Source organism: Artemia franciscana, chromosome 8 (genome assembly GCF_032884065.1).
Source record: "Artemia franciscana chromosome 8, ASM3288406v1, whole genome shotgun sequence".
NCBI classification, from domain to species: domain Eukaryota; kingdom Metazoa; phylum Arthropoda; class Branchiopoda; order Anostraca; family Artemiidae; genus Artemia; species Artemia franciscana.
In genome coordinates this window covers 35032063-35043367 of record NC_088870.1, presented here as the reverse complement: position 1 = coordinate 35043367, position 11305 = coordinate 35032063, and the positions used below count along the sequence as shown (strand labels likewise).

Sequence of the window (11305 nt, the reverse complement as noted above, 5' to 3'; positions counted from 1 at the left end):
ATTTTTATATAGATAGATAGAATAGATATATATATAAATATATATATATATATATATATATATATATATATATATATATATATATATATATATATATATATATATATATATATATATATATATATATATATACTGTTTTACCTGATAATGTTGTTTTTTTATATGGGTTGTTCCCATACACTAATCTGATTGCTATTTGAAACTCTATTAATTTAAAAAGCCTCCGAGTCCCTTTGGCTTTAACTGGAACGTAACGTTCCCGTGGTTGCAAATATTGACAATACAAAGATTTTTCACATGACATCTAGAATATGCGCGGGAAAAGTTGAGAGATTCCTCTTAATATATAAAAATTACATACCTGTGTCCCTATGGACCAATAAAACCATCCAACATAGCTGGGGTGTCGACACCAGCTGTAAATACCAGAAGTGACTAGTCGATGACCTTTTTCTTTTCTATATCTTATAAGGTGGTCAAAGTTGGACCCTGCAGTGAACATTGCACCTTTTCTTATTATTTCACCACAAATACACATTAATAGACCAATAAATGAGATCCAATGATATCTTTTAATGCCTAAAAATGAATTCTATCATTAATTCAATCCGGATTGAGCATATATATATATATATATATATATATATATATATATATATATATATATATATATATATATATATATATATATATATATATATATATATATATATATAATATATATATATATATATATATATATATATATATATATATATATATATATATATATATATATATATTTATACATATATAGTAAGAAATAATTGTGTATGTATGTACGTATGTATGTATTTTTTCTAATAAAGGGCTCCATATTTTTTCGGAAAAATTTGCATCCTGGTATATTCAGGCTTAAAAAAAACGATTTAGATAGGTCATAAATTTGAAAAAATAAAAATCGTTAAGATCCTTAATTTTGGAAAAAAATATTCATGTGAGTGACGTCAGTTTTATATACATCAGTATTGCAATGACGTTCTCAGCCTTGTCACACATATCTGGAAAAATTGAAGATTTTCATGTAAGGAGAAGTTTATATTAAATTGCTTAAAAAGCAAAAACCTGGTAATGGCAAAAATATTTGCATATATTTTGACAAGGGATTACAACAATTCAAAAACCTTAAAAAAATAAACAAAAAATTCGAAGCTTAGTAGAAATCGTTGTTAGAAATCAGGCTTCCGGTAATAATCAAATATCTTTGAATATGACTGAAGTATGAAAAGACATTAAATAGCGTAAAGAGCAAAAACTTGTAATTGCAAAAAAAATTGTATATATTTTAAGAAGGGATTAAAAAAATTCAAAAAAACTTAAAAAAGAAAACCTAAAGTTTGAAGATTAGTAGAAATCGTTGCTAGATAAAACATCATTACCAAATTTCTTTTCTTAAAGGTATAAGTAATGTCATTTTAAGACTTGAAAAAAATTGAAAAAAATTTTAAGTTCAGTTTAGAATCGCTAAGGAGTTATTATGTAATCTGCAAAAATATTTACTGTGCCTGAGCAATAATTTTAATGTTTAAATTAAAACTATAAAAATACTTGAAAATCACAATTTTTGTTTTTGGATAAAAATCCACTTGCAACGTGATTAAACTTAAGGGTTTGAACGCCACCAGTTATATAATGTCAGTAGGAAGGCTTAAAAACCCAAAAATTTTCAATTGTTACAAATGATGATTCGACATTTTGACAAGGGATTACAACAATTCTATCCATATCGTTGTTAGAAATCGGACTAGCTTAAATAATTAAATATTTTTGAAAAGACATCAGTACAAAAATACATTAAATTGCGTAAAGAGCAAAAAACTAGTAATTGCAAAATACTTTCAAAAACCATTCAAAAATCTTAGAAAAGAAAAACAAAATTTGAACGCAACCAGTTATGTAATGTCAGCAGGAAGGTCCAAAAATGAAAATTTGCAGTTATTCCAAATGATAATTCTCTATTTTGACAAGGGATTATAACAATTCAAAAAACCTAAAAAAGAAAACCAAAAGTTGGAAGCTTAGTACATATAGTTGTTAGAAATCGGACTAGCTTCAATAATCAAATATCTTTGAACAGACTACTATATGAAAAGACATTAAATTGCGTAAAGAGCAAAACCCTAGCAATTGGAGTTTAACAAGGGATTATAACAATTCAAAAACCTTAGAAAAGAAAACAATTTTGAATGCAATCAGTTGTAAAATGTCAGTTGGAAGGTCCAAAAATAACAATTTACAATTATCATAAATGATATATAGTCCAAAATGAATGGGAACTATGTTTGTTTCATCGGATATAGCTGAAAACTAGTAAAGAACAAACCACGGCACATAATAGCTAAAAGTCAAGATACATAAAGGATTAGTACAGTTCATTATAAATGGGGACTATGTAAGTTTCATCGGATATACCTGAAACGTAGTAAAGAACATTATAATCAAGAAAAACTCCAGCCCATAGTAACATAAATCTTAAAATAATTGTTGTTTCAGCGTGAGTGGTAAATCTTAAATTTACGTAAAGCGTAAATTGTTAAGTTTACGTAAAGCGTAAATCTTGGTCGCTACAGTAGCTGCTAATTAAGAGAATTAACATCTATGGATATAAGAGAACTAACAAATTTACTGGAAAAAGGCATCACAAGACAAGATTTCAAAAATTGAAGTTGAGTTGAATTTAACGGCGATTATTAATTTAGCAGCAATTACAGAAATATCATGTCTGTAAGAGCTTCGCAGAGTCATCATCTGAGAGAAATGACCTCTAATGAATTTTTTATAAAGAAACTAAAAAAGTTAGCTACTAAAAAGGACTTGGTTCGTTCAAGTATTTTTGTTTATAGTAAAGTTTAGGAAAATGGTTAAGGCTAACCAAGGAATTCATATAGTCAATCTAAAGCCTATACTTTTGGATCCTTCTCTTATAGAAGGTGAACAATTTATCAAATGGGATGAAAATTCGCCTCTTTTAACTCGTGTTACGTTGAAAGTTGATGAGAAGGGTTTTTACCTGTTCTGGACTGGGGAGCTCAGCAAAACTGATTTTTTGGATATAAGTTGCATTCGGGACACGAGGACAGGAAGATACGCAAAAATTCCCAAAGATCAGTATGTTCGGGACAGTGCAAACTTTGGAGACCCTGATAGTCTTGAAGATAAAACTGTGACAATTTGTTATGGCAATGACATTGTAAATGTCCGATTCATGAATTTTAGTTGTGGCAGTAAGAAAGTTGCTAATAAATGGTGTGATGAGATTCTGAAAGCTGCGTATAATCTACTTGCTCTTAATGGGTCGGTGGAAATGTTCCTTAAAAAAGCGTATACAAAATTATTATTTAGCGTTGATATATCTGGTTACTTACCTGTCAGCGCTGTACTAAGCGAATTTGCGTCGGACAAAGAAGGTAGGAATCAAGTCGAAAGGGCGCTCGAATTTAGTGGTGTTTTGAAATATATTGGGAATAAGGTGAAAATCATTGATCCAAAAGATTTCACATACGAACTATTTTATCAGTTCTACCATAACTTGACGTTTCGTTTTGAACTGGAAAAGATATTTGCCCAGATATGTAAAAACAAGAAAAATTACTTAACGCCTGATGAGTTGGTAGACTTTTTAAACAATGTGCAGAGAGATTGTCGACTGAATGACGTGCTGTACCCTCGCGCAAACAAACAAAAAGCTTTAAAAACAGTCACTCATTTTGAACCTTCCACTGTATATGGCTCCCGTGGTCTGTTGTCATACGAAGGTTTTTTGCGTTACCTTACCAGTGATGAATGTTTACCAGTAAGACTCGATAAAGTTGATCTTTGCAATGATATGACTGAGCCCTTATCTCACTATTTTATTAATTCTTCACACAATACGTACTTGAAAGGCCATCAGTTCAAAGGCCAGTCTTCACCAGAAATGTATAGGCAAGCTTTACTGTCGGGCTGTCGATGTGTTGAACTCGATTTTTGGAACGGAAAGTTTGTAAAGGGTCCTGTTGTAGTGCATGGTTATACTCTGGTTAAAGAAATCTCTGTAAAAGAAGTTATTGATGCTATTGCTGAATCTGCCTTTAAAACATCTGAATATCCAGTTATTTTATCTTTTGAAAATCATTGCAACAAAAGAAATCAAGCTAAAATCGCCAAATATTGTCGAGAAGCATTTGGGGATTTGCTACTCGAAGGACCAATTGATGGTTATCCACTCAAACCTGGGTTTCCTCTGCCCTCGCCTTTTCTGCTGAAACGTAAAATAATTATCAAAAATAAGAAAAGGCCAGATAATACAGAGCCTGGCATCCTAGATGATAATGAGGAAGATAATGACGACGATGATCTAATCGAAGAAGATGTTCCAAGCAACTTAGATAAAGAGGAGCAAGAGGAAGGCACTTCCTGTAAAGAGACTGAAGCCGGTACTGAAATTTCTGCCCTAGTGAATTACGTGCAACCTATTCGTTTTCGTTCTTTTGAGGAGTCTGAAGAACGGAATAACAGTTTTGAAATGTCCTCTTTTGTAGAAACGAAAGCCCTGACCATCTTAAAACATCAGCGGGTTGAGTTCGTGGACTATAACAAACGGCAAATAAGCCGGGTTTATCCAAATGCAACGCGAATGGATTCTTCAAATTTTATGCCTCACAACTTCTGGAATTGTGGTGTTCAAATGGTAGCACTGAATTTCCAGACTAAAGACGTTCCTTTGCAGCTAAATTTAGCTTTGTTTGAGTTTAATAATCAATGTGGATACCTGCTGAAACCAGACTTAATGCGACGGCAAGACAAAATGTTTGACCCGTTTTCTCACTCACCCATCGATGGGGTAGTCGCTGAATTTGTCTCTATCCAAGTAATATCCGGACAACTTCTCTCTAAAGGAAGAGTTGGAACATATGTTGAAGTGGAAATGTATGGCATTCGAGCTGATACACATGTGCAAAAATTTCGCACAAAAGTTATACCTTCAAATGGAATTAATCCACTATATGATGAAGATCCTTTTGTATTTCCCAGAATTATTTTCCCAGATCTCGCATGCATACGATTGGCTGTTTACGAAGAGGCAGGGGGCTTCATTGGCCATCGGGTTTTACCTATCAATGCTATTTCACCTGGTTATAAATATATCTCTCTACGAAATGAGCTGGGTCAACCACTTTGTTTACCTAGTGTTTTTGTGCATATCATTGTGAAAAATTATATCCCTGATACTTTCAGTGAAGAGATACTGGCATTATCAGATCCCATCAGGTATCAAAATCAGTTAAACATAGATACACCAGAACAAGCTGCTTCTGCTTCAATTCCCGGAGAATTAATTCAAGCAGAACCTGTGAGTTCCGGTCATGCTCCTTTACAATCCACAAGCTCAAATCCAATGCAACAGACAACTGCCGAAGAAACGTTGTTTATTCCTCCCGAACTGTTTTATTTGTCACTGACAAACATTCTGGAGGCTAAATCCGCGTGTAAAAAGAGGGATCAGTACAAAAAAGAGATGAAACAAATTCGTAACAAGCTAGGAAGAACATTAAGCATCTCTCCCGTGGAATTACAAGACAGAGATACAGAGACAGATACCTTACAATTAGACTTTAAGAATAAAGAGAAATCTCTGGCTCTTAAAAGCTTTGAATCCTTCTGGAAAAGTGCTTTTAAAGAAATACAAAAATCTTATAATGAAAACCTCCAAATTTTAACAAAGTGGAAGGATAAAAAGGAGAAAAGTATTATGAAAAGTATCGGAGCCAAAACTAAAGATAATATGAGAAATCTCAAGCTACGAGATGAATCACATGATGACAAGGAGAGGCTAAAAAATGAAGCTTCTGGGGAAGTTATTACAGAAGGTGTTAAGAATAAGAAAAAGTTGGATGAGAGCTATCAGCTTGCCAAAGATGGATTAGAAGCAAAGTACCAAGACATCAAAGCCATGGTGGAGAGGTGCAAAGAAAAGTGTCGAAGGGACCTGGATTGCTTTAACAACAATGGCAGTCACTGTAAACTCGATGATATATTTAATCCTCAACGGTACTGTCCAATATGACTTGTTACCACAGAGAGCGTTGAGCTCGAGTCCTTGAGTACCGAATGAGAATTCTTTCTCCACTGTGCTTCGGCAACTTCTAATTGAAAAATTCTAACATCATAAACTTCTAACGTCATAATAATGTGTGAAAATTTCGTAGTTATAGCAGAGACCCTGATTCAGGAATGGTAAACATTTTTGTTGTTTTATAGTAAAGAGCGAACTCAAGCCTAAAAGAACTGAACCCTGTGGCTTTTTTTAAATTTAAAAGATATTGCTTTAAATTCAGTATATTATGAGTTCTTCCCGACGGGAATGAACTCCAGTCTCCCACGTTTCAAGTGGCATTCTTACCATTGTACCGTCAAAGACTCATGAAACATAAGTTACACACAAGACATGATAATAAATCCGTTAATAAACAAAAAAAAAAGATATATAAGGGATCGGTCTGGTTAACTATAAATGGGGATTATGTAAGTTTCATCGGTATTATACCTGTACAGATGGCTGAAATCTAGTAAAAAACAAACCATTGCACATATGGGGATTAGTTTGATGCCTTGTCCTCTGAAGTTCGTCTCTTGTGTCTTTATAAACGAACAATAACTGTATATTGGTCCCTCGAGAAAGCCACCCATAAGAGAACAGACAATAAACTTATAATTTTGCCTTTTGGTTTGACTTAATTGGTCACACATTAATTAGGCTTGTTTATATTATATTTTTATTAATCGCTTATCATTCATGAGATGCTTGGGACTTTAAGACTTTAAGCTTGGGAATCAGGGACCCTAATTTTATGTCCTTTTAAAAATAAGAAGTGACTTCCCGTGCGAACTCAAGAAATTTTCAGCTCAGCAACTACTAAAATCACTCTAGAATTCAGAATTCGGAATCACTCTAGAATTTACAAGAAGATAATACCGGCTATCATTTTTTATATATGCTTTTAGATAAAGCAGCTCTTTACTGCTTCAAGTCAGTATTGGCACTCAAAACGGCACAAAAAAAAAGATTCGGCCCATAAAGTCCATAAGAAACTTCAGACATTGCTAATGAGCTACCATAATTGGAAAGTTTTTTTGGTTTAGAGAATGAAATTTCTAAAATTTCCCCAACCCTTGCGTACTATACTAATTTAAACTTTCCTTTCTTCTATATTTATAGATATTTTTATTTTACGTTTAAAAACGTTAATATCTTCATCACTTGCTATGGTTTATCAAAAAGTCGTCAATGCTTTTACTATTCATTTATAATAAGAAAAAATAATAGGCTATACTTGGGTCAAAATAGTTACAGTAAAACCATAAATTGCAATACCATCTATTGCTGGTGGTTTCCTCATAAGCATTATCAAAATTTACGCTATCGATTTTTTCTGTTGCCATTGTCGCATATGTTTGCGAAGGGCATTATGGTGATGGGATTTTTTGTTAAGAAGAGAGAGATCATTGCAGGGGATAGTCACTTATAAGTTTGTAATTTCCTTTTGAATATGTTCGAAAAAACTGGGTGCAATTCAAACTGACGTTCAATTATGATATTATACAAAACAAGAAAAGACAATGCCGCCTTGAACAAGAAAACAAGAGCTAAGAGCTCATATGGCACTTGTGACGAGGCAAAGAGCTAAGAGCCAAGAGATCATATGGTATGAGCTCTAACAAAATTCTATGAATCAATAGATTGATTTAAAAAGGAAAATAAGAGGCTTAATGCCGGTCAGGATTTAAAATAAGAGCTCTGAGTCACCATGTCCTTCTAAATATCAAAATTCATTAAGATCCGATCACCCACTCGTAAGTTATAAATACCTAATTTTTTCTAATTTTTCCTCTCCCTTTAGCCCCCCCAGATGGTCGAATCTGGGAAAACGACTTTATCAAGTCAAATTGTGCAGCTCCCTGACACGCCTACTAATTTTCATCGTCCTAGCACGTCCAGAAGCACCAAACTCGCCAAATCACTGAACCCCTCCCCCAACTCCCCCAAAGAGAGCGAATACCGTACGATTCTGTCAATCACATATCAAGGACGTTTGCTTATTCTATCCACGAAGCTTCATCCCGATTCCTCCACTCCAAGTGTTTTCCAAGATTTCCCCCTCCAACTCTCCCCCATGTCAAAAGATCTGGTCGGGATTTGAAATAAGAGCTCTGAGACATGAATTCTTTCTAAATATCAAATTTCATTAAGATCTGATCACCTATTCGTAAGATAAAAATACCCCGATTTTCACATTTTCCAAGAATTCCGGTTTCCCCCTCCAACTCCCCCCAATGTCACAGGATCTGGTCAGAATTTAAAGTTAGAGCTTTAAAGCACAATATCCTTCTAAATATCAAATTTCATTAAGATCTGGTCACCCTTTCGTAAGTTACAAATACTTATATTTTCAAAATTACCCCCCCCCCCAACTCAACCAAAGAGAGCAGACCCGGTCTGGTTATGTCAGTCACATATCTTAGACAGGTTTCTATTCTTCCCATCCAGTTTCATCCTGATCTCACCGCTTTAAGTATTTTCTAAGATTTCCGCCCCCCCCCCCCCAATTACACTTGATCCGGTTGAGATTTAAAATAAGAGATCTGATTTACGAGGTCCTTCTAAATATGAAGTTTCATGAAGATCCTATCACTCCTTCGTAAGTTAAAAATTCGTCATTTTGTCTTATTTTTCAGAATTACCCCCCCCCCCCCCCCCCTAAATAGAGCGGATCCGTTCCAATTATGTAAATCACGTATCTAAGACTTCTGCTCATTTTTCCCACCAAGTTTCATCCAGAACCCTCCAATCTAAGCGTTTTCCATGATTTTAGGTTCCCCCACCCCTAACTCCCCCCAATGGCACCAGATCCGGTTCAGATTTAAAATAAGAACTTTGAGACACGATGTCCTTCTACATATCAAATTTCGTTGAGATCCGATCACCCGTTCGTAAGTTAAAAATACCTCATTTTTTCTAATTTTTCAGAAATATCCTTTCAAAAATTAATTTCATTAAGATCTGATCAACCGTTCGTAAGTTAAAAATACTTCAATTTTTCCATTTTTCCCAAATTAACGGGCCCCCCACTCCCCCAAGATGGTCAAATCGGGAAAATGACTATTTCTAATTTAATCTGGCCCGGTTCCTGATACGCATGCCAAATTTCATCGTCCTAGCTTACCTGGAAGTGCCTAAAGTAGCAAACCGGGAGTGACGGAGCGACAGACCGACAGAATTTGCGATTGCTATATGTCACTTGGTTAATACCAAGTGCCATAAAAAGAGAAATCAACACTAGAGTAGAAAATAACAAATTTAGGTCTTAATATAAAATAGAAAAAACACATCTAGTATGGTAAATCTACCGTTGCTTCACTAAATATCAAAGATACATCAATGAATGGAATGTCACCTGGGTAAAAGTATGCTTCGACTAGGAACTCAATCCAGCTGGCTAGTGCAGCAAGTCCGTAACTCAGGCTGTGATTCAGCAGGTAGCTATCAAGATTCACAGATTCTGGTTTGATTAAAGCTGTTGCTGCAAATTCAGTGTAGTGAAAAATAGCCAATATGCATATATACCTACAAGAACAAACAGCCTTGACAGTTAATCAGATAAAGACATAGTCCTTTTGAAAATGACAATCCAAAGCTGCAAAGATGAAAATAGTCAGTTCGTGTTTACGGTGTGGATTTTAGAAGGGGTTTTGCACCCCCTCTCGAAATACAAAAAAATAGACACTTCCTGGTAATTTAATCCTGAAATGAGTCTGAGTAAATTCTTTGTAGACACTTCCACAACAAATAATTCTCCAATACCTTCCAGTAAGGACCTGCACTGGCAAAAAATTGGAATACTAGAGGCGGATAACAACAGAAAATAAAGCTTAAAACGAAAATGAAGGTTAGAAAAGGCTGACAGTGCGGTTATAAAGTATATTCAGCTTGGGAGAAGTCTGCAGCTTTATTCTCCAATACCTAGACTTTTTTTGTTGTTGTTGAGAAAACCTGAGAAAATTAATCAACACAGCACAAGCTAGGTATTTTTTTTTTTTAAATTGAAGTTTTCATGAAAAAGAAAAGGCACTATGTCTGGTATGTAAGCACTCCTCCTCCCCCCCCCAAAAAAAAACAAATCTCAATTTTTTCCAATATTTTTTTGCATATTTTTTTTCAATTCTTCTTTTCAGAACCCCCTCCTTTCTACGAACAAAATCTTACGAAAAAGCCTTTCTAAATGTAATATATTAACTTGAACATTAAGTAAAAACCAATCTTTTGAGCGACCAGTGAAATAAATTTTTCTTTCTTTTCAACAAAGGTGGAATGACAAGCATTAGTTCATTTAACAAACCCACTCTGGCAGCAATCACTCTGACACACAACTATGATTTGGATATTGATCACTAGCTGTTGGTGGTCACTAGCACACCAACACCTAGTTGGTGGGGGCGCTTCACGCCCCCCCCCCGCGCGTAAGTCGTTACGCATCATATTAGTTACGCGCCATTGTAGTTGTGTCCCACCTGTGAATATATATATATATATATATATATATATATATATATATATATATATATATATATATATATATATATATATATATATATATATATATATATATATATATATATATATATATATATATCTATATATATAAAAATAAGTTGTCTGTCTGTCTGTGGATGGATCAGGTGACGTCACCTGAAAAAACTGGATCAGGTGACGTCAAAACTGAAAAAACTAAAAAAGGCAAAAACTACAAAAAAAACTAAAAACTAATAAAAAAAAATTAAAAAAGCTAAAAAACTAAAAAAACTAAAAAAAGGCAAAAACTACAAAAAAACTAAAAACTAATAAAAAAGCTAAAAAACTAAAAAAACTAAAAAAAGGCAAAAACTACAAAAAAAAAATAAAAACTAATAAAAAAAATAAAAAAGCTAAAAAACTAAAAAAACTAAAAAAACTAAAAAAAAGGTAAAAAACGAAAAAAACTAAAAACTAAAAAAAACTAAAAAAAAAGGAAAAAACTGAAAAATAAGCTAAAATAAAGGTAAAAACCAATAAAAAACTAAAAAAAAAACTGAAAAAACTAAAAAAAGGCAAAAACTACAAAAAAAAACTAAAAACTAATAAAAAAAGTAAAAAAGCTAAAAAACTAAAAAAACTAAAAAAACTAAAAAAAGGTAAAAAACTAAAAAAAATAAAAAATTAAAAAAAAACTAAAAAAAAGGAAAAAACTGA

At 33.3% G+C, this 11305-nt stretch overlaps 2 protein-coding genes across 2 annotated transcripts in view; one reads left to right on the top strand and one right to left on the bottom strand.

The window, feature by feature from the left end:
• LOC136030347 (protein-S-isoprenylcysteine O-methyltransferase-like) overlaps positions 1–11305 on the bottom strand; it is a 52339-nt gene that overhangs the window by 24042 nt on the left and 16992 nt on the right. The window contains exons 3-4 of the mRNA XM_065709264.1: positions 9474–9643; positions 362–579 (exon numbers count right to left, since the gene is read on the bottom strand). Coding sequence (XP_065565336.1) covers positions 362–579; positions 9474–9643 — 388 coding nt within the window. The remainder of the gene's footprint in view (positions 1–361; positions 580–9473; positions 9644–11305) is intronic.
• Positions 2897–7040, top strand: LOC136030571 (1-phosphatidylinositol 4,5-bisphosphate phosphodiesterase beta-1-like). The gene has a single exon (XM_065709644.1). The coding sequence runs from the start codon at positions 2897–2899 to the stop codon at positions 6083–6085; it is 3189 nt and encodes a 1062-aa protein (XP_065565716.1). The 3' UTR covers positions 6086–7040.